This window comes from Quercus robur, chromosome 8 (genome assembly GCF_932294415.1).
Source record: "Quercus robur chromosome 8, dhQueRobu3.1, whole genome shotgun sequence".
Lineage (NCBI taxonomy): Eukaryota > Viridiplantae > Streptophyta > Magnoliopsida > Fagales > Fagaceae > Quercus > Quercus robur.
This window is the reverse complement of record NC_065541.1, coordinates 48,247,486-48,272,323: the sequence shown is the minus strand read 5'-3', so window position 1 is coordinate 48,272,323 and position 24,838 is coordinate 48,247,486. Positions and strand designations below refer to the sequence as shown.

The window sequence follows — 24,838 nt, the reverse complement described above, 5'->3', positions numbered from 1 at the left end:
TCCTATGCGATCCTACACGATCCTACATACGATTCTATCAGTTTTGCAATCCTGCTACGATTTTAAACTTTTTGGTGAGGTGGTATCGTAAAATCATGTGATTTTACGATCTGGATCGTGATTTTGACAACCATGTTACTTGGGGTTGATGATAAAATTGATGCTATAGATTAAAATTCTATAATATTTGTAAATATTTCTTTATCAATGTACAATATCATTTCATGAATTTACACTAGTGAAAATGTTAACTAGCCTAGTTAATGATTCAATATAATTTCACTATTGATTTAATAGAAATTCTTTTTCCATATTATAAGATTGTATTAAACGTGGATTAAAGTTTTTATTTTTTTTATATTGTTTTTATTTTTTACTTATAATTTGATAGCTTGGTGTAGGGAAGATTGAACTCTAAATATTTTTATTAAAAAGATAAAAGTTAAAGGATGTCCGACCATGGTTTAAAGTTCAATTCAACCGATTCTGTAAAAGAAATTTTTGCTATAAAAAGGGATTTGAATCGGCTAGATAAATCCATTTGAATCCATTCATGACCTAAATTTATATATATATAAAAAAAAAAAAATCATTACAAAGTAAACATCATATTTTTAAATCCTATCCCATTTTTGCATTATCCTATAGAAAAAAAAAAAGACCCCATCAGATTATGAATTCCTGTAGCAAATAATAGATATTGCTACAGTTAAAATGCACCTTTCTAAAAAAAAAAAAAAAAAAAAAAAAAATTCAAATGTATTCTTGCATATTTTGTTCACTTGCCTTTCTCTCTCCACTTGACTGATTTGTGTTTTGCTTATAAAATATTTATTTTATATTATTTTAATGAGATGAGTTGTAAAATAAAGAATTGAATGTATGGTTTATTTTATTTTTTATAAGAGAATGTATGGTTTATTGTAAAAGTAACGGTATAATTATAAAATAAATAAAGTGGGGTTTAAGTGGTACAAAATGCATTTTCTTTCACACAAACCAATAGAAATGCTCTTGTTATAACAAAATTACATTTTACATGTATAACGTGACTTTCCATAGTAACAAAATTAAATTATACATGCAACTTTTCAAGTAACCCAGCAGGATATAACTCCCACCTCAAAAAAAGAAAAAAGAAGAAGAAGCAGGATATAACTCACATTAGCGTCCATGTAATATTGTAATGCAATTCAGAATTAAAAAAAGAAAAGAAAAGAATTTGAACCTGTTTACATCCAATATGTAGAAAATTAGAATTTGTACCTGTTTTCATCCAAGTGACAAACTACATAAACGTGTATGGGCTTTTCATATTGCTGCTAGAACTGAGTTGGGCTTGGGCTTGATACCCGAGTATCGCTCTATGTAATCCAGATTTTATCATTTAGAAAAAAAAGAAAAGAAAAGAAAAAGATGTTCATATATTTTACCGATTGAAACTGATATGATTTTGTATGGCTGTCACTTGTCAGGTTGTGCTGTCTGTGCTGTCTGTGCATATTGTTTTAAAAAAAAATGTTCTCCATATAAGCTCAGTTGGTCCACATCAAAAAAATAATGCCTTTTATTGTGTGCTTTATGTTGTATTTTTATATTTGGATATTTAGCAACTCAAGATGAGGTGCAAGAAATAGAGGATATATTGCAGCTCTATGCCATGGCTTCTGGCCAGTTAATCAATTTTGACAAATCCTCTATATATTTTAGCAGCAACACAGATGGTAGGCAGCGAGATTGGATAAAAAACAAGTTGAATGTTAAGGAGGTGGACCGCTTCGAAACCTATTTGGGCTTGCCAACTTTGGTTGGACGTTCAAAATATCAAGCTTTCGCTTTCCTTAAGGATAAAGTGTGGAAGAAGCTTCAAGGATGGAAGGGGATAATGTTATCTAAAGCTGGGAAAGAGGTGTTGATAAAGGCCGTTGCTCAATCTTTGCCAACATACACTATGGGGGTGTTTCAGCTCCCTACAAAGCTGTGTGATGAGCTCAATGCCATGTGCGCAAGATTCTGGTGGGGACAGGTGGGAAATGAGAGGAAAATACATTGGAAGAGTTGGGATTCACTATCTAAACCGAAGAAAGAGGGTGTTATGGGCTTTAGGGATATTCGCTGTTTCAATCTCGCAATGCTACAAGGTTGGAGGTTGCTGCAGAAGAAGGATACATTGCTTTATAAATGTTTCAAAGCAAAGTACTTTCCACGGTGCAATTTCTTGGAGGCAGAGGATGTACCCAACGGGTCCTATGTGTGGAAGAGCATTATGGCGGCTCAACCGATTTTGAAAAAGGGCTGCTGCTAGAGGGTCGGTGATGGGTCTGAAATCCGGGTACTTAAAGACAAATGGATCCCAAACTATCCTACGAATAAGGTGCTGCACCTACCGGTGGAGGAAGAGTGGGAATGGAGGGTGTCGGAGCTAATTGATTGGTCTACCAAGCTATGGGATAGGCAATTACTCAAATTAAAGTTCCACCGTGATGATGCGGAGGCAATTTCTCGGATACCACTCAGTCGCCGACACACAAATGATGCTCTGTTTTGGCTGCATTCTACAGAGGGAGTATATTCAGTTAAAACAGGGTACCACTTGGCCAGAGAATTGAAGAAAGAGACGGATGTGAGGGGTGAGGGCTCTTTGCCGTTTGGAAGATGCATGGTGTGGGGCAAGCTATGGAAGCTTCATATCCCAAACAAGGTCCGCATTTTTGCATGGCGTGCTTGTCACGACATTTTGCCTACTCAAATGAAGCTAGCTCGACGACGCATTACGGAAGACGACACATGCCCCCTGTGCAAACGAGCAGCGGAAACTACTATTTATGCTGTTTGGGAGTGCAGTGTAGCTCAAGATGTGTGGGCGGGTTGTGGGAGATGGTTGCAAAAATCGGTGGGAGGTCAGCTTGATGTGTTGCAACTAGTGGAGGAGTTATGGAAGAAACTAACCACCGAGGAGCTTGAACTATTTTTTGTCCAGGCCTGGTTGATATGGAGTCAACGTAACATTATCATCCATGGAGGGAGCATGCAAGATCCGTCTCGGCTGAATATGAGAGCAACAGAACTTCTGGAGGAGTTTAGGGAAGCCCGACAACACCTAGCGGTCCAAAACACCGTTGCTAGAGATGCCCAGTGGAGGCCACCACCGGAGAATGGAGTTAAGCTGAACTTTGACGCAGCTATTTTTGAGGATTTAAATGCGACTGGATTCGGAGCTATTATTCGCAATGACAAGGGAGAAGTGTTGGCTGCCTTGGCAGCGAGGGGTCCACCGGTGTCGGATTCAGAGGAGGCGGAGGTGCTGGCCTGTCGTAAATCCTTGGAGTTTGCCGTCAATGCGGGATTCACCGAGCTTCTTGTTGAAGGTGATAACAGGTCGGTCATGAGGAACATTTCCAGCTCACAGCCGAATGGTTCACGCCTGGGAAATTTGTATGGGGATATTCACTGCTTGTGTTCAGGCCTACGGGTTGTTTCTGTTGGGTGGGTACACCGGACAGCCAATGGTGTGGCTCATTGTTTGGCTAAGTTTGCTAAAGGTTTGGGTGATGAGGTTGTATGGTTGGAGGAGTCCCCTCCCCCTGTTTTAGATGCTCTGTTTTTGGACGTGGTTAATGCTTAATGAATTTCATTTCACTTTCAAAAAAAAAAAAAAATCAAGGAAAATGCTAGAGAGAGAGAGAGAGAGACATATATATATATATATATATATATATATATTTTAAAATTATTGGTAAGCGAAAAAAAATTTGATATAATCACTGTTTGTAGATATGAGAGAAAATTTATAGTACTAACATGGAATAGGAATGATCCAAAACAAGGTAGTTTTACAAAACTCTGTCATTTAAGCCTATGTAACACATAACTACTGATATAATAGATAAAGATGGAATGATAATATGGACTCATTTAGGACTAAAATGAAAAATTTTAAAATTAATAAACCAAAATGAAAGCATTCCCAAATGTAAATGGGCATAAGTGTAATTTACTCTTTTGAGAACTTCTTTTATTATACCATAAGGTCCATATCTTTATTTTTATTAGAAACTCTTTTAAAAGAGGAGGTGTACCATGCATCTGGTGCATATATCCCTCCTCTCACATGAGAGTGAACCTGTATGAGATCTATCTAAATATAAACAAGCGGAAGCATACACTAAATACAGAATGTATTTTCTTCTCTCAAAAACAAAATTATCTCTTGCACACGTGTGCAATGAGTGAGTCCCTTCATAGTATGTGAGCCTCGAAAGGTACTTGCGACATATGAGATATCAATCTAACACAAACATCTCAGTCAACTCAACTATTTAGTATTAAAAAAAAATGGTATAGAGCCAAAAAAAAGAAAAAAAGAAAAAGCCCTTAATTAACCAAGCTCATAGAACAGATACAGATAAATTAAAATCATATCCATCCTTGATAAAGTAGCTAGGGCCCCCTCCCAACTAACAGCTGGAAAGAAAGAAAATAAATATGTACGTAAAACCCCAACTGTGGCCAGATTGGCAGTAAATACCAAAACCCACAAACAAGTTAACTCCTTCACTCCTATCCACAAAACAATAATGACACCACTTTCCATGAAATAACCTTTTTTTTTTCTCCTTGTTTAGAGTTCAAGGCAAACAGAATAATATACATATTATCTTTTTCCTTTTTTTAAGTTTCTTTCTTTTAATTTCATTTCTACGTTGTTTCCACGTCCTTACTCGTACTTGTTGGTCAACCTTATTCTTTGGTCATTGTGCTTTACAGTTTAATCTCCTCCAGTAAGCTTCCGAAACACTTCCTCAAAATCTATCTCTCTGCTCTCTCTTTCTCTGTCTCTGTCTCTGTCTCTGTCTATCTTCTGCAAAATTCTATTTCAGACTTCAGGGTCCATAAATACTCTCCAACTTGACCGCCTCCTGTTCCCCCTCCTCCATCAAATTCGATTAACTGTTCACTGCATCTGAAGCTATAGCTGCTTCCCCTGCTGGGTCAACTTCAAGGTCTTCATGTGTTTATATAAGATCTTTTTACTCAACTTTGCTGCAGATTCTTCATCTTATGCTTCTTCTTCATTTTTGTATTTATTGAAGTCAAGTCAAGGGCTGTCTTTGTGTTCTAGTGTTGATTTATAAGTCTCTTTGAACCTTTTATCAAGGTGTTAGTAGTTCATATTTGGTTCTTGCTTGTTAACCATGATTAGACTTATGAATCAATCATGGGTGTCTTTGTTTTTGGAATAATAATTACTTAAATCTACAGATAGTTATGCTTGTTTCATTAAAAAAAAAGGATTGGTGATTTTCAGCAAATGGGTATTGCTTAGAAATTAAGTTCAAGCTCTGGATTTTCATATATTTTTTTTCGGGTTTTTTTTAGCTGTTTTAAGCATGGTTTTGGGATTTTAAAGTGTTTTCCTCAATTGGGTCACCTTAATTAGTTGTATTATTCATTTGTAGAATTTTGGAGTTACTATATGAGGTTTAGCTGCTGATTCCCTTAAGCCTTGTTAGGCCCAAGTAGGATCTCCTAGATTTTAAGCCATGGATAATGGGAATGAAATGTCTTCGTCCTTGACTTTTGCTTCGTCATCTTATCTATCAAATGGGTCTAGTAGTCAAAATTTATCTGCAGCTGCCACTGGCTGCTCCAATCTTGACAATTTGAGTCTAAACAAGCTCAGCGCCAATCTCGAGAAGTTATTAATTGATTCTGAGTATGAGTATAGCGATGCAGTGATTGTTGTTGAGGACATCCCTGTGGGTGTCCATCGGTCTATATTGGCTGCAAGGAGTCAATTTTTTCACCAGCTTTTCAAGAGGGGAAATGGTGGTGAGGTGAAGGAAGGCAAGCCAAGGTATTCCATGTCTGATTTAGTGCCTTATGGTAGAGTTGGATATGAAGCATTTAATGTCTTCTTGTCTTATTTGTACACTGGGAAGCTTAAGCCATCGCCACCAGAAGTATCAACTTGTGTTGATGATGATTGTGCACATGATGCATGCCGCCCTGCTATTAATTATGCTTTGGAATTGATGTATGCTTCTGCCACTTTTCAGATGAAAGAGCTCGTTCTGGTTGTTCAGGTGAGTCGGACATACTTCCATTAATTTGTGGTTAAAAACTCTTTATCTGTCTTGTTCATGATATTATGCTAATCATTCTATTCTTGTCTCAAGAATGTGAGCTTGTCTTAAAAACTTGTTTTACTAAATGGCTTCAATTGGATATGAATGAAAACAAATTTTGGAGCACTTGTTAATCATATCTAAGTCAAATGATATAACTTGGGTTCCATAACATGTGAGAAGTATTGATATATTCAATGAAACTCAAAATGACCATTAGTGGCTTGAGTGATGCATATTACAAATTTTATTATATAAACCTTTCAAACTAACATGCCACAAATCACAAAAAAATAATTTACATTTCTATGTATTATGTTGATAAAGTGATATTGATCGCATTCATTGCCATGTCAGTCTATAGATCTTTTGTGGTAAAAAATTGATAGTAGTTTTAGCAAGTAGAGTTACTTAGTAGTTCATTGAAAAGGCATACAGCCATCTCCTCAACTTCATTCTGACTCAATACTAAATGTACGCATGCTTGCAGCGCCGTCTCCTCAACTTTGTTGATAAGGCTCTTGCAGAAGATGTTATTCCAATTCTTGTGGCTGCCTTCCACTGCCAACTGAACCAGCTCCTCTCTCACTGTATCCATAGAGTAGAAAGATCAGATCTTGACAATATATCTCTTGAAAAAGAACTTCCTTGTGAAGTTTCAAAAGAAATCATATCACTCCGTCTCAAATCTCAGCAGGAGGCCGAACTTATTGTACCAGAAGTAGTAATGGACCCCTTACATGAAAAGAGAATTAGGAGAATCCACAAGGCATTGGACTCTGATGATGTTGAATTAGTGAAGATGCTACTGAGTGAATCTAATATCACTTTAGATCAAGCTTATGCCCTTCACTATGCTGCTGCATACTGTGATCCTAAGATTGTTAAGGAGGTGCTCAACTTAGACTCGGCTGATCTCAACTGTAGAAATGGTCGAGGATATACCATACTTCATGTGGCTGCAAGGCGTAAGGAGCCATCAATTCTAGTGGCATTGCTGCACAAGGGAGCCTCTGCATCAGAAAGTACATTCGATGGACAAACTGCTGTTGCAATATGTAGGAGGTTAACTAGGCCAAAGGATTACAATGAGAAGACAAATCAGGGGCAAGAATCTAACAAAGACAAGTTATGCATAGATGTCCTTGAGAGAGAAATGCGAGGAAGTTCAAAATCTGTAAACATGGCAATCTCAACACAGGTGATAGCTGATGATTTGAATATGAAGCTTCACTACTATGAAAATAGAGGTGACAATTCGTTACTTCTCTCATTTCTCTCAGTTATCTACTTGCTTAATTTTGATCAGAATAATTGATCGAGATTTTATTTAGGAATAATTAATGCAATATGATAGTTCCTTTTCCGTATATTTTTAAATAAAATCTTACAGTGGACTCTTTCCTAGATAAGTAGCCAGTTCTCCTTACTTAGCATCATTAAAAGAAGAAGAAGAAGCTATTTATCCTTTTTCAAATTTATTGCTGAAAATCTCTTATTAACTTGCATATGTAAACCTTTTTTTTTCAAAAAAAAAAAAAAAAGACTAAATAAACATAATTTTTTTTCCAAATAAATGGTTTGTTCAGTGTATAAGTGAACAAATTTAGTGTATATATATATATATATATATAGACATACATGCTACACTATGTCTGTGGGATCATGGTTAAAAATCATATTTAAATAAAATAAAATATTCCTATTATACTATTGAAATCGAAAAGCATAATAGAGTGCAAATAAAATAAAATTAATAATTTAAGTTACATGGTGAAACACATCATGTAAGGCCAAATTTTTATCAAAATACAAAATTTATAATAGATTATAATTTATTTGAACGATTTAAAATAAAAAGTTAAACTTGTTTTAAATTTCGTAAAATTTTGGGTAATAGAGCTCCAGTGGAAGTAATATTTGAAATTTCTTGAAACTTCAGCAATAAAGTTTCACATAGTAAAATTTTTTAATAATTACTTTTAGTAAGTAACATGGTGGAAGGACGTTATAAAACATGTAATGCTAACATTGAGTTATACATACATGGCTTAAGCACATCTTTTAAGAACAAAAATTGTAATAAATGATTAAGATAGTTTATAATAAATATCAATGTTCTTTTGATTTTTTTTTTATATAATATATTGGTAATAATTTTTTTTTCTCTCTTTAATTTCTTCTTTATTAACTAGATTCTTACAGCTCATCTTTAATAGACTTTACGCAATTCGAGTCTCTTGTTTTTCTTTCCCTTTGAACACCTAGTTCTTGGATTTCTTCGTCCACTATCCCTTCTTTCCCATCTTCTAATACAAATACCTAGTATCACCAAGCTATATAAAAAACTTAGGTACAATACCTTAGGTGCTATTCCTTAAGTTTCCCATTTAAGATTGAGCCATGTGACTACTTAACTAAAAAATGCACTTTAATCCCATGAGGAAAAATCCACATGGCAGAATCTTAAGAGGGGAACCTAAGGAACAGCACCTAAGTACTGTACCTAAGTTTTGCCCATGTTGAATAATGATTATGCTCTATCTCTCTCTCTCTCTCTCATGATATCATCTTACGATATTTATAACATCTACTATCAACTTTTCGAGTAAAGATGAAACATATATGACTAACATTTGGCCCAATTTTTAGAAGGTAATTAAGTGTGAATCCCACTTCTTGAACCAAGTGTTTGTCAAAATCATATCATACGTAGTTGCAAGTCTAAAATAACATCTCCTAGCTCATTCCTCCATACCGATCTACATGAGCTCCTTCATATCCCCCACTCTCCTTTCCAACATGATCATTCAAGTATCATCCAATAAAAATCATTTTCTCATTGGTAGCCGTTATATCAATTTATCAATGTTCTTCCAAAACTTTTGCTAAGTGAATTCTTCTAACCTATTTGAGGAGCGTACACACTATGTTACTTATGTCCTCTCTTAAAATAAGTTTTATTAATATAGATGTATCCCATATACTCCTAATTAATCTCAACAACTTATTTAAGAACTTTATTTCCCTACCCCTGTTTTTTTTTTTTTTTTTGGTCTTTTCCTATATATCATAATTTATAAATTGTATGTTCATGGAGCACCCATATCCATTTGTCAAAACATTGGGTTCAATGTAGTATGTCACTAATAGGAGTCTTTGTGAATGTTCCATTCATGATGAAGTACTAAGTTTTTACATTGGCCAACAACCTACCTTTTATGTCTGAAAGAGCATATACATTTTGCATTGAACATTCGGTGCACATCACTCTCTTTAATGGTTTCTTTTATATGGAGTGAAGTACTCAACTTCACCAAAATTGTCATGGTTGGACTTGGAGTAGACATCTTAAGTCCATAGCGAAGTTAGATAAATGACCTTGGTTTTTTAGATGCACTTTAATTTTAGGATAAGTTAGTATAGGAGTTAAACACACATGAAGCAAATGAGAGAAGTTTATGGAGTGAATGCATACGAGAATTTATTAAGGACAAAGTTATGGTTACTTGTGGAGTATATATACCCCATGCATCCATCCATTTGAAACCAAGAGTGAGGAAGATAAATAAGAATGCAAAAGAGTTCTCTTCCCCTTTCCTCTCCATTATATCTTCCTTTGAGAATGAGTCTCTTCCATTGTGAGTGGTATGTGAGTTTGAGTGTGTGGGCTCACCAAATTTCAACAAGATAGAATCAAAGCCAATGGGTTTATGATGAGAATGAGATTGACAACATGATGGTGTCAATTCAATTTCCTTTGGTTTAACAAAGAAAATTTTAATAATTGAAGTATCCGAATGAAGGCATTACTTGAATCCTAAGACACATGGGAAATACTAGAGAAAGGTCATGTGGAGTGATAAGATGAAGTATGTTTGACTCTAAATCAAAAGGAAGTCGAGCAAAAGGCTCAAAGAAAAATAAACAAGCTCTTACATTGATCTATCAAGGTTTAGAAGAATCAATGTTCGAGAAAGAAGTTGCTAATGCAACTTCATCCAAGCAAGTGTGAGATCACTGAGATATTCTTCAAAATTCTCTAAAAGGAGTTGATAAGATGAAAAAAGTTTGCCTTCGAACATTGAGAGACTAGTTTGAAACCTTACACATGAAAGAATTCAAATAAGTTTTGGATTATTTTTAAGGTGTTGGCCATTGTGAATCAATTAAAAAGATATGGTGATAACTTGAATGATGCCCATGTGGTAGAGGAAATCCTCTAGTCCTTAGCTTGAAGTTTTACTATATAGTTGTGGAAATTGAATATAAATATTTGGAGCCAATGGCCATTAACCAGCCCATGAGATCTTTACAAGCCCATGAAAAAAGGCACAACAAGAAATAAGTAAGAGATTTTGTAGGAAATGTTAGTCTAAGCCAATCTTGAATGAGAAAAGGAGGATATGAGAAAAGCTAAAGAGGCTAAGGACATAGAGGTGTGGAAGAGAATACGGAGGAAGGAATGGTGTAGCTCTTATAGTGATGAAGAGAAAATTCCAAATTGACAAATAGCAAGAGAGTGCAGAAGGGGAAGTTTCTCTAGATCATATAGAATAAGGTATGACAAAGGTAATGTTAAATATTTTTTTTTTGATAAGTAATAAAAATTCATTGATATCAAAAAGAGAAAGACACCCAAGTACACCGGGGGTATACAAGGGAGAACAAATCAAAAACGAACATTACAAAAATCAAGAAAATCCAAAATAGAAGAAAACTGATGGTTTCTCCACATAGAGAACCAATCAAGTAAGGTTCTAAAGAAAAGAAGCTTGAGATCGGGCATGGAACGCTCATTGTCTTCAAAACACCTACTATTTCTCTCTTTCCAAATACACCACATTAAACAGTGAGGAACAACCATCCAAATATCTCCATTACGATGGCGGCCAAAACGACCTTGCCAGGAAGCCAAAAGCCCAACAACAGAAAATGGCATAACCCAGCAAACTCCAAATAACCCAAAAACCATATCCCACAACTCCGAAGCAACCGGGCAATGAAGGAAAAGATGGTCAATAGTTTCACTATTACACTTGCACATATAACACCAATCCACAATGCAAACCTTTCTTTTCCTTAAGTTATCAATTGTCAGGCATTTCCCCATAAACAATAATGTTGAAATGCCATAAACAATATTGAGGAAAAAACCAATTTTGTTGAAGATAAAAATGAAGATGTAGAGTTGATTTTGTTGTTGGCACACAAAAGAAAAGACAAATAAGAGAAGCACGTGTGCTATCTTGATACTGGCGCTAGCAACCACATGTATGAGAATAAAAAGATGTTTTTGGAGGTTGATGAATCAGTGATTGTCAATGTTACTCTCGGTAACTCATCCAAAATTTCGGTGAAATGAAAAGGTAAAATTGTTATTCATTTGAAGAATGGAGTCACTGGTTTATCTTTTATGTTTATAACGTGCCAAGCATGAAAAATATTACATTAAGATTAAGACAACTCCTTGAAAAAGATTGACATTCACTTGAAAAATCGTAGTTGCCTAATAAGAGGCCATCAAAATAATTTGATAGCTCAGCCGCCAGTAACAAGAAATAGAATGTTCTTGTTAAACATTCATATTGATGTAGCTAAATGATTAAAGGCTTGCTTTAAAATTTCTCTTGGCTTTGGCACTTGGGATTGGGGCATATGAATTGGTGGACTACGTGATGTTTTAAATGTAGTTATATTTATGAGATGACTTAGTTGGATTTAGACATACACGAAGTAAAATTGTGGGAAGTTTATGGAGTGAATGCTTGTGGGAGTTTGTAGATGTTATGTAATAAGTACAATGGAAGTTATGGTTGCTTGTGGAGTATATATACTCCATGCATCCGTCCATTTGAAGCCAAGAGCGAAAAGAGAAATAAGAATAAAAAAGAGTTCTCTTCCTCTTCCTTGTCCATTCTAACTTCCTTTGAGAGTGTGAATCTATATCATGAGTGGTGTGTGAGTTTTAGTATGTATAGCCACACCAACTTCCAACAAGAGAATCCCAACCAATGGAGCAAATCCTTCAAGTTGTTCATACACCAATCTACCTCATTCTGTATGTTTTTTTGAATCCCAATGCTAAGTTTCTTGGAGGGAAACAAAGGACATACTCTTTAAGGTATTGAAATAAGAAAAACATTGAATTCTTGAAGGAATTAACAAATAAAGGCTTTTTTATTTTTTGTTTACAACTGGGGAGGGGAGATTGAAACCTTGGTTCTTTTAAGAATGATAGTATCATTAAAACACAAGACTCTTGAGAAATCAAAAGCAATATTATTGTTAAAAAAAAAAAAAATCAAAATCAATATTATCTAGTTAATGTTAGGGTCATATTTTCTATGTAATTGGCTAATCTTTCGACAAAACGCACTTTACTTGTAAATTGGGTAGATCTAAGTTGGGTTTGATACATATCAAGTAGTTGTATTAAAGACATGAAAATTGATTCAAGAAACAAGTGAAGAAGAGCTATTTTACTGAAGCTCGACAAATAGCTTGACATATGGCATCTATCGAGATTTACTGGGTAAGCTCGACACCAGCTTGACACTAGCTCGATTTATCGAGCTTTACGAATTTAGAAATTCCAAATCTGAATTTTGGTCCATGCTTATGTATTTGTTTAGGGTTTTTTCTCTCACAACCCTAGACATATATAAGATTTATTTTAAGAGCCGATACACACGGATATAGTGACCAAGAGCTTAATTTTCTCTTTGAGAAGCTAATGCGTTTGTACTGGGATCCGTGCAAAGGAGTTATTCATAGATTGAAGATTTGTGCATCAAAGGAAAGAAGGCTACTACAAAATCAAGTCTAATTGGGTATTGGAGCGAAAGTTCAACTGTAGGTTGGTATTTTGGGATAGGTTAAGGTAATGGTAAGATTTCTCATACTTGTAACCACTTGATTATTAATTAGTGAATTCTTGAGAGTGGTGATCTTAAATTCACCCGCTGGGGTTTTTGTCTTACGAAAGGTTTTCCCCATTTGTCAATAAATCACCGTGTCAATTTAATTTCCGTTGGATTTAGTTTATTTGGTGATCTGTTGATGCCTCCACGATTTGAATGTAATTTGACCAAATTAATCAACTTGGGTAATTGAATTAATTAACCGGGATTAAGCTATCTTAACCCAACAGTTATGAATAGCCGCTTTATATTGATACTATCCAATGTGGGACTTTCTTATTACTTAACTAAACACATTTCACATGTTAATATTCTAGCAATTTACTAATTGAATATTACTCAAGCCCTCCCTATTATTTGTGATAATATTTTCCAGAATAAATGAATTTTTTGAATCTTTAGTTCCTACCTTATGATAAAGTGCTAAAAAGTTTTTTTAATATGTTGCAGTGGCATTTGCACGGCTGTTGTTTCCTGCTGAAGCCAGGGTAGCTATGGAGATTGCAGATGCAAGTTCGACCTCACCGTACACAGGCCTTTCAGCTTCAAAAGGCTCAAAAGGCTCCAGTGGGAACTTAAGGGAGGTTGATTTGAATGAAACACCCTCTGTACGAGCCAAAAGACTCCAATCAAGACTGCATGTTCTCCTTAAAACAGGTATTTTCAATTTTATGCAGACTGCATAAGTAAGTGACTTGTTATTCCCAATGTTTTCAAAATCGAATGTTAAAACAACAGAAAATTAGAAGAGTTTTGAGTTTTTAAAGTCAGATCGAGGATCAACTGTAGGTTGGACAGAAATGACATTACTAAATAATTAAAAATAACTAAGTGAGTTTGGATAGCACTGAACGTGGTTCTCAGCTGCGTTTGGCCTTTTTTTGGGGGTCCCATGGCATTGTTCATGGGAACACCAAACTTAGCAAAATGCGCATACCCATGCATTTTTGGGTCTCACAGCACTATTCATACCTTTAAAAATTATTTTACTACTGTGTTTTTAGTAATAAGTTTTCAGTTTTCAGCATATAAATGGTATCTAAACATACCCTAATTAAAGAATACACAAATTCTATATTGAAAAAACAAGAGGAAAGATTAAAAAAGAGTGTTGCATGTTTCATATTCAAAGAACAAATGAAGATCCTCTATTTCTTCATCTATAAATAAGGGAGAGGTTTTGACAAGAAATGTTGTAAGTCCCGAGTTGAAAAAATAAAGAAAATTGTTATATGAGTTCCTCTATAAGTGTAACATGTAATAAGCCTAAAATTTCTAATGAACCAATTTTTAAAGAAAAAAACCGGATCAGACTATATACTTAAAGATTCAAATTCATAGGCGTCTTAGAATTGTAGAAAGTGGCCAATGACTTTGTAATTCAATTGGTTGGCACCTTTTAGTGTTTCCAACCGAGACATCTAGGGTTTAAATCCCTCATTTCCATTATTGAATCAAAAAAAATAAAAAGGTTAACTAGCTTTGTTGCTAGAAAAATACAAAAATGTAGCAAATACTTTTGAGCTAAGTCCTCATTAAGCCTATAGAAATCTACTTTTTTTTCCCTTGCTAGATGATAAAGAGTTGTAATTTAAATAAATTTAGTTGTCATTTTTCTCATATATATCTGAAATATTTATTTTCTGCCCATTCCTTCCCTTTAAATTAAAGTGTATGCTTTTTCTGATTCTATGGTTTATAGTTCTTTTTTTCTTTTTGGTTGAGTGATTCTACGAGTTAAAATTAAAGGAGCAATAGAAAAATCTAGAAAGAATAGTAGTGATTGGAAGCAGTGAAAAAGAGAAAGAACACAAAGGAAAATTTACGTGGTCTGACATTTGATTGTCTGTGTTTCAATGTAAAGCCCTAGTGACTACATCTTTGATATATAATGAAGTGTGTTGTATAATGAATCTGTAGGGTATATATAAAGACCATATGAGTTAGGGTTAGATGTATATGAACTTATTACATAATTGGGCCTCTTGGAACAATACATAAAATGATGTGAACTGATTATATATCTTTAACACTATGGTTTATGGTTTTGAATGTAAAAGCATAGTTGCTGAGAAAACATTATTGAAAAATGAAAACATGGACATTTATAATCACAGGTTCAATTGAAGTCGCCGCTTTGTTTCTGATTTATAGTTGTAAATTCTAAATGTCTTCTTGGGAATCAAATATATCATCTAAATAGGAAAAAAGAAGAAGAAAAGAGAAAATATTAGAAACTTTCCATTATCATCTAGGAAGGAAATGCAATATACGAGTTAGCACTCTAGCTGTCAAACTAACAGGGTGAAGTAACGGAGTCAAGTTCTAAAAAGCTCACAGTTAAAAGAGTCTTTAAGCAATTATGTTAAAGATATTAGGATCCAAGAAGTCCAAGTCTATTATAATCAGAGGCTCACAGGTTCAGTTGAAGTTGCCGCTTCGTTTCTGATTTATAGTTGTAAATTCTAAACCTCTTCTTGGGGACCAAACATGTCATCTAAATAGGAAAAAGAAAAGAAAAGAATGAAAATATGAGAAACTTTCCATAATCGTCTAGGAAGGAAATACAATATACGAGTTAGCACTCTAGCTGTCAAACTAACAGGGTGAAGTAATGGAGTCCAGTTCTAAAAAGCTCACAGTTAAAAGAGTCTTTAAAAAATCATGTTAAAGATATTAGGATCCAAGAAGTCCAAGTTTATTATAGACCCTCGTACTTATGGGACAAAAAAAGTAATTGTAGTCTCCTAATTCTACATGTACTTATGCATATTATAGGTCCAAGAGTATTAAAGATATTATGGTCCAAGACACCTAAGTCTATTATAAATCAACTTGTGAGACCGGAAAAGTAATCTTCGTCCTATGTACTTGGAGAGTTGGACCTTTTGTGCCATAATAATTTTTACCAATCAAATGCAACTTGTACTAGTTACCCCATGTTTTCATAACATGATCATTCTCTTTGAGCTTACTAATTGAATTGATGTAAATGGCAGTGGAGACGGGCCGTCGCTACTTTCCCAATTGCTCAGAAAGGCTAGACAAGTTCTTGGAGGACGATGATATGCCTGATGCTTTCTTCCTTGACAAAGGGACTCCTGAAGAGCAGAAAATGAAGAAGATGCGTTTCATGGAACTTAAAGATGATGTGCAGAAGGCATTTTACAAGGACATTGCTGAGAGTCGTTCAGGTTTGTCATCATCTTCATCATCCTCATCTTCTCCAAAGAAGGAGGGAGCTAATCATAAGGTTAGAAGGAAATGAAGTTTTATGTAAATTGTATTATTCTTGTAACCCATAAAGAGTTTACTAAATTTTTATTCTCATAGATCATATTCTTACAGAGCCTTGGTTCTGTTCTTTATTGTAATAATATAAGGACAGGAAACCTACACTGTTCAATAGGAGTACTTTTTTTTTTTTTTGATAGGATCTCTATAGGAGTACTTGTTAAGCTATGTGGCTTGTGAAATCATATAAAATAAAATAGAAATGCTGCGAAAATACGTGCCTGTCATTTTCTTTAAGTTCCTGATTTCGGTGCCAATAGTCTAATAAACAGAGAAATCAGAATTCCCTTGGGAAATGGCTTGAATAACCTCAGCAGAATCACCTTCAAAGATCACCTTCCTGGGTCCGATTTCTATGGCAAACTGAACAGCCCTTCGACAAGCCAGAGCGTCCAACTCAGCCACAGATGAAGAGAGCGGGACTGGCATGGTCAGAGCTCCAATAGCATTGCCACCGCAATCTCGAATTATTACCCCAATGCCGGCCGAGTTAGTAGTCTTGAACACCGCCGCATCAAATTTAGTTTTATAAATATTTGCAGCAGGAGGCTGCTACGGGGGAATTGGAGCAGAGGCTGTAGGCTGCACAGGGTGGCTGAATTTGAGAGCATTGCGTGTACTCCAAAGGCACCAGGCCGCCATGACAAATATCTCCTTTCTGTAATATAAATTATTATGCCCTGAAGTGACGGGACTAAAACGAGTTTTGCTTACTTAATTCCGCTCTACCTATGATAAATTTTTACCATCTTGAAGAGGTGGAGGGATGGGATTGAAATTGAATTTTACTTATCTCTCTTCCACTATTTAATTTGGCCTCTTCGGCTTGTTATTTTCTTAAAGAAGTTTCCTTTTAACCAAAAAAAAAAGAGTTTACTTATCTTTCCCAAATCCGAATGTAAGTGCGTGTTTATATATATAAAATCTCCTTTATAGGTATCCCAGTTATAGTTTTTTTATACATATTCTAGTACCATCCCTAAACCTCTCTCTGTCTCTGTCTCTGTCTCTCTCTCTCTCTCAATTGTTCCTCAAATTTTTTTTTTTTTCTTTCATCTCTAATTTATTAATGTTGAAGCCACCTCATTAAAGATGAAAAAATATCTCCAATCCACCTTGCCCCTGATCTGCCCAATTTTCACTCCACAAGAGTTTTTTTTTTTTTTTGGTCTCAAAGAGATAATAAGATGAGGATGGGACACCCTAATCTAATCCCATCCCATCTTGTCTTATTGCCATTCTCACATTACATATGATGGGATCATCTTAAAAAAATAAGTGAGAATTCAACTCAAATTAATTAACCTCAATTTTTAAAGATGTGATGATCTCTATTATTGTATCACCCTTTAGGATTTACAGTGACTTGCTATAATATACCATATTATTTGTTGAAAACTTATACCTTCGTTTATTTTTTTATTTACAAACCTTGTTATTATCTTAATATGAGAATAACATTACTATTGCATTGTGTTGTACGTGGGGTACCTTGGCTTTCTATAATATCAAATACTATAGTGGTTTTGCCGCTATTGTATTTGTCATGTTATGTACTTATATTTCTTAAATATAAACCTTTTCAATGCATGCATTGTAAAACTATAGTCAATGGTAAATATTGGCGTAAATGTACTTTTAGTCTCTACATTTTGACTTTTTTCTATTTTGGTCCCTACATTTTCATTTTACCACTTTTAGTCCCTAAACCAATTAACGCATGACATTTAAGTCCTTATCGTCACCCAATTAACAGAAAAAGCTGACGTGGCTGACGTCACATTAAAATAATAATTTAAAAAATCTATTTTGAAAAATGCCACATCAGCATCTAAATTAATTTTAATTAAATAAAAAAATTAAAAACAAAACGAATTGAGATCTAAGAACATAAGAACTTGTTCTTCAATGTTCTTCTTAAATTAAGAAATAAACCCAGCAACGATATCAAACCCAGAATCAAAGAGCAAACTCAGAATAAAAGAACATGAACATCAAAGAACATGAACATCAAACCTACAGGGAAAAAAAAATCATGAACATCACCAAATCAAAGAACATAGTCGAACCCAGCAAATCAAATCAAAAAACAAACCCCAACAAACCTAATCAAAAAACATGAACATTGCCAAAATAAAAAAACATGAACATCGCCAAAACCAAATCTCCAGCAAACCCCAAACCCCAAATGTCTAGAAACGATCATCGATTAGACCAACAACAACAACAAACCTTGCAATCCTAACCAACGAACCCAGTCAAACCCAGCACCCACCAACATCTATTTCTCTAAACTCAGATCTGATCAAACCCCGTTAAACCCACCAACGATCATCGATCAAAGTCGAAGAGAAAGCCCAGATCCTAGCAAACCCAGTCGAACCCAGCACCCACCATCTCTTTCTCTAAACCCAGATCCAATCAAAGCCAGTCAAACCCACCAACGATCACCGATCAAAGCTAAAGAGAAAGCCCAGATCCCAGCATACCCAGTCGAACCCAACACCTACCATCTCTTTCTCTAAACCCAGATCCAAAGAGAAAGTCGAAAGAGAGATAGAGATAGAGATAGAGATTTTGATCTGAGAGAGAGAGAGAGCTTTAGATGAAAGAGGGCTTCATTTTAGACGAGAGAGAGCTTTAGTAAGTTGAATCTAGTGGAAGAGCAATGACCAAAATGTATTAGGTCATATTCGCTGATGTCGTTGCTGGGTTTGATGAGAGAGAGCTTCATTTAATTTAAATAAAAAATGACCAATTAGCGAATATGGAAAATGTCGTTGCTGGGTTTGCTCATTGATTCTGGGTTTGATGTCGTTGCTGGGTTTGATGTCTTTGATATTCAATCTGAGTTTGCTCTTTGATTCTGGGTTTGATGTCATTGCTGGGTTTATTTCTTGATTTAAGAAGAACATTGAAGAACAAGTGCTTATGTTCTTATGTTCTTAGATCTCAATTCATTTTGTTTTTTATTTTTTTATTTAATTAAAATTAATTTAGATGTTGATGTGGCATTTTTTAATGCCAAAATAGATTTTTTTTTAATTATTATTTTAATGTGCCGTCAGCCACATCAACCTTTTCTGTTAGTTGGGTGACGGTAAGGACTTAAATGTCATGTGTTAATTGGTTTATGGACTAAAAGTGGTAAAATAAAAATGTAGGGACCAAAATGAAAACCAAGGGCAGACTACATCAGATAGAGTTAGAGACCAAAATAACATGAAATTTTAAAAACTAAATGATGCATGATGCAAAGACACATATGATGCAGGATTTAATGCACAAAAACAGTTCAATTTTATCTCAATTTTGAAAATTGACCAAGAAAATTAGAAATTTAGCAAAATCCCCAATTTTGAAACCCTAATTTTACAAAAATCCTTATATTGATCAATTGAACAACACAGCAAGTATAAAACATGTTATAATCACTCAATTAAACAATATCACAAGTCAATTTTATTCAATTTCATCCAATTGAACAAAATCCCCAAATTCTTAAGAACACATAAACCCTAATTTCGAAATTTTGTAGAAATCTTGAAATTTTTGAAATTAAAGCATGTGAATCATGTTTAAATGATGCATGAACAAAAACCCATCCAACAATTTGGATCAAAAAACTCAAAATCATCAAAAAATCCCAAAATCCTATTAGTTTGAAATTTTTAGAAAACTTGAAGAAAATGCATGAATGCATGTGATTTAAACAAAAAGGAGTTACCAAGTATGGAGGAAGAAAACCCTTGAAGCTTTGACTTAGAGAAAGACAAAAAAAAAAATTGAATAAGAGGAATTGAGAAGGATCGAAGAGGAAGACAAAAAAAAAAAAAAATGAAGAACAAAGTTCAAATTCCTCTTATTTTCTTTTTTAAAAACAATTTTCAATCGGTCGGGAGGAATCGAGCTAGGAATCGAAAATGTCTTAAAAACAGGTTTGACTGATCAGAAGGAATCGAAGGAGGAATTGACTCAGGCCGAGAGTTTTAGCCTTAAAAACTGAATTTTTTGATCAGTTGAAAAACAGGTTCGATCAATCGAATCCTGAAGAATTAGAAGATTTTGAAATCTTGGAAATTTTCTGCAGAAACACTTTTAAACCAGTTTTTATGATATGAAATGCATGTCAATGATTCCAAATGTTTCCAAAAACACTTTCTCTTCAATCAAATCAATGTTTATCAAGATTAAAAAATTTTCTTCAAAAATTTTACCCCATACCCCAAAAAGTATTAAACATTTCAAGAAGCACAATTTTGGATGGCCATAAAAATTAACACACCATCACATGTATAGAGTTTAACAAAGATTTGCGTGTGGTGTGTGCAACAAGTAAGTGTATGAAATACATAAAAGGTGATATGTAGATATATAAAAATTAAACACAATTTCTACATTATCAATCACATAAGTTTGAAAGTGACCATCAGCAAAAGAGTTACATCATATAACTTCCACATCTTCTAGAAAACACGTTTGCAATCATGTAAAAGCAATTTTTATTCTTTCATTCTTTTTCTTTTGATGCCTGTTTCTGTTTCTATTTGCTTTTCTTTTTCTTTTGAATTCTCTTTTGATTTTCACAGTTAACACCTCATTTAATCTTGCTGTGCAAGTGCTACACCTTACTGAGCATGACTTTTATAATTTGCACACAGGTGTTCATGATTGACGAGTAACAGTGGTAAGATGGTTATTTATGCTTTTCTCCTAAGATTTTTTAGTCCTTACAATCAAAAGAATGTGACTTCAAAATCAAAAGCATGTGTTTAAAAACCATAAACAACTCACACAATTTAAGTACTACATAGCACAAACTAGCAAAGTGCAGAAAAACAGCTTATCTAAGCTAAACAAGGTACACAGTCATGAAATGCAAATTTCATAGGCCAACCTCAATTACACACTTGAAGATGTGTAATACACAATAAAAAAACCCTTTTTTATTTTTTTTGTTTTCTATTTTTTTTTAATTTAAAAAAAAAACTTAAAAATATCATAAACAAACCTAGAATGAATTGCACGAATGTTATGCAAAAGAAAATCCTAATGAAAAACATTTTGGTCACAAGAGATTGAAAGATTAAGCACAAAGACCATGTCAGAAAAACTCACAAAGGCTGAGTCTTTTGCATCCACACTCTCTTAGATGCAAACTTGGAATTGGAGTTTCTAGATGAACTAGACTTAAACTCAGCTCTTGTATTGGCATAAAGGTTAAAAACCTTTACTAATTCATGGATATGTGCCATAGGATCTTGTGCTTTTGGCACAGGCACTTTGTGTTTAGTTGTTTGCTTTGAAGCTTGCAACTTAAAACAATTTGGGCGTGTATGCCCAGCTCCACCACAAAAATGACAAACCATTAAGGTTTGTGTTGTTTCTTGCTTCCAAGATGATTGGGTTTCTTAGGTTTTGACTCACTTAGATCTACCCTAATTCTCCTAGTAGCTGGAATTTCTTCCTTAGGTACCTTAACTTCAAGAGTAGAAATAGATGTAGCAAGTACAAACTTAGGAGGATGAACAACAGAACTAGAAACACTCTCTACAGACCTTAACTGTGTCTTATCAAAAAAAGATTTTTGAACATTTAACATATTATCCAGTTTAGAAGTAGAAGTCCTATCAAGTTGTTCTCTAGCAATAGATAATTCAGATTCGAAACTTTTGACTTTCTCAATCAAAGATATGTTCTCAATCTTAACAGAGGTTATGAGTCCATTAGCATCAAATAGTTTAACCAACAGATTTCTCTTTTCTTGTTCAAGAGTGTTTATCTTCTTCAAACCTTTGTCAACATTCATGGCCATCCTTTGCTACAATCTTGCAAAGCTTGTTGTAAGCCTCTTGCAAGTTAGCATTCTCAGAGAGTTCCCCATCAGAAGGGTTCTCATAAACAATTTCAGGCTCACTTACTTTAGCAGTAGCAGTGAAAGCCATTAAATTTCCTTCTTGATCACTTTCAGACTTGTGACTAGAAACTTCATCATCACTAGGATAACAGCCTTAGTTTTTCCCTTAGATCTCAAGTAAGTAGGACATTTTGACCTAAGGTGACTGTAACCCTGACAACCATAGGATTGAAGAGATCCTACAAGTTGATGATCATCCTACAAGTTGAGATCTAAGAGATTTCATCATCATCAACCATAGGATGTCCTACTCACAGAGAATAAGGTCAAACTCATAGGATTGAAGAGATCTTACAAGTTCATTAACAGGGATGGTGTCCACATCCTTATTCTCTGTTATAGCAGTGACTTTGGGTCTAAAATCCTCAGTTAAGGATCTAAGAATCTTCCTAACCATTTTAGGTTGATCATATACTTCACCCAAATTAAAAGTAGAGTTTACTATGTCATTCAGTTTGGTATAGAACTCATCAAAAGTCTCATTATTAGACATCTTGATGCTTTCAAACCTAGATGTCAACTATTGCAGTTTATTAATCTTTATTGCCTTAGTGCCTTCATGCACATTTGCAAAATATTCCAGGCAGTATAAGCAACCTCTACATTAGAGATTCTTTTTAAATTCTTCCATAGAAACAACATTGAATATAGCATTTATAGCCTTGCTATTAAAGCTTGTTGCTTCTTTTTATGCAGTGTTCCATTCACTTGATAGGAGTGGTTGGTCTCTCCCAACCATTCTCAACAGAGGGCCATACTCTCTCATCTAGGGATTTCAAAAAAGCTTTCATCCTAACTTTCCAATAAGTATAGTTATTCCCATTAAAATGGGGAGGGATCACAAGAGAGTGACCATGTTCCATGATAGCAGGGGTTAAGGATCCACTCAAGGTAAACTACCCAACAAGAGCTAACCCGCTCTGATACCACTTATTTATTTTTTTAGACCCCTTAAACTAGATTGTTTAACCTAATATATTAGTCAAGTGATTACTTAGGTTAATTATGAGATCTAAGTTAAACAAGGACAGATCATATCAAGCACAACAGTGGAAAATAAAGAACATAATGATATGATAACCTAGGAAAACTAATGAAACCAATAGTTTCAAGGTAAAAACCTGGGGAGGATTTGACCTAACTACCTCAAAGATAAAACAAATCCACTATAGAGAATCAAAGTTTTTACAATAAGATCTAACTTTAAATCTATTGCTATCTGTAGTAGTAACTTACTAACACGACCACATACAAGCTCCGAATCCATAGACTCTTTCTCTCTTGGATTTGCACCACATAAGCATCCACGCTTGTGACTTTGAGATCCCATTCAAAGGTTTCAGATCACGACTTGTTGATCTTTGCAACAACTAGATTCCACTAGCACTTGATTGTAAATCTTGTTTCAGTAGATGCTTGTAGAGTTAGAAGGTACAGAATCTCTCAGATCTCACAGAAATAACTCACAAGTCTTCCAAGCGTCTTCAAAATGTAGCTAGGGTTTTCCTTTTATATATAGGAGTGTTGGATTGAAACCCTAAACGTTTTCGCGGGCTTGGGCCTGTTTAAAATTCTGCAAAAATTCTTTTTCTGTGATTTTCGATCGATTGAGCTTCACAATTCAATTGGATAAGCTTCACAGAAAAATAATCATTTTTCTTGCAGTTTGTACATTTTTGATTTTTGACCTGTACAACTTTGAGTAATGTCTAACACTTATCCTAGACATGTTTTTGTTCTCAATTTACCAACACATACAAGTTGAAATTCTAAAAATTTAATCCTAAATCTTTAGAACCTAATAATTTTAATGTCATTTAATTTTTTGTATTAATTATCTAATGATTCTTTAGTGAGTAGAATCACATTTCTCTTCTATAGTCATTACTCTCTCTCTCTCATATTGTGTGCATGGATGTGTGCGCGCATGCCATGCATTTATGTCATCCAAAGGTTGAGAGTATACTTAATGCCGATTGCTAGTTTCTTCTATTGTTTGTAGAAGCCTGTTGGTGTCTTCAGAAAAGATTTCAAAACTAATAATGAATTATCTTGCATTTAACTATTTAAACATTTGCAAATTCAAAGGTAGAAGAATAATAACTTACAAGTGCATGATGCGTCAACAAATTTGATGATTTGTTGTTTTGTTAGGTGAAAAATGAAATTAGTAGATAAGCCTTAAGTGTTAGTTCCAAACTCTACTTAAAATAATGTGATTATTTTCTAACAAAGTAAAGTTAATACAATTTGTTATATTTTTCTAAATTAAGCTATCTAAATTTATTACTTGAAAGTATTATAATTTTTTTTAAAGAAAACATTATGCATTTTACATTCAATTATTATATAAGGTGATATATTTTGTAAATGTGTCATTAGATTTTGTTTTTAGTACTCCTTACAATAGTTTATCCTTTATATGTCTTGAATGACTTAAATAAGAAGCAAATATAAGTAAATCTATCTTGTATCAGGAAAAAAAAAAGAACTTTTTTTTGAGAAGAAGAAAAAAAGATTTTTATAATATAAGAAAAATATAATTTTATTAAAAACCTACCAACATCTAAAGTGAC

At 34.2% G+C, this 24,838-nt stretch overlaps 1 protein-coding gene across 1 annotated transcript; it reads left to right on the top strand.

The window, feature by feature from the left end:
• The first annotated feature begins 4,701 nt into the window (after positions 1-4,701).
• LOC126696765 (BTB/POZ domain and ankyrin repeat-containing protein NPR1-like) lies at positions 4,702-16,559 on the top strand. The gene is made up of 4 exons (XM_050393468.1): positions 4,702-6,086; positions 6,619-7,378; positions 13,502-13,708; positions 16,051-16,559. Exons 1-4 carry the CDS (start codon positions 5,544-5,546, stop codon positions 16,317-16,319), a joined length of 1,779 nt encoding a protein of 592 aa, XP_050249425.1. The 5' UTR covers positions 4,702-5,543; the 3' UTR covers positions 16,320-16,559.
• The last annotated feature ends 8,279 nt before the right edge of the window (positions 16,560-24,838 follow it).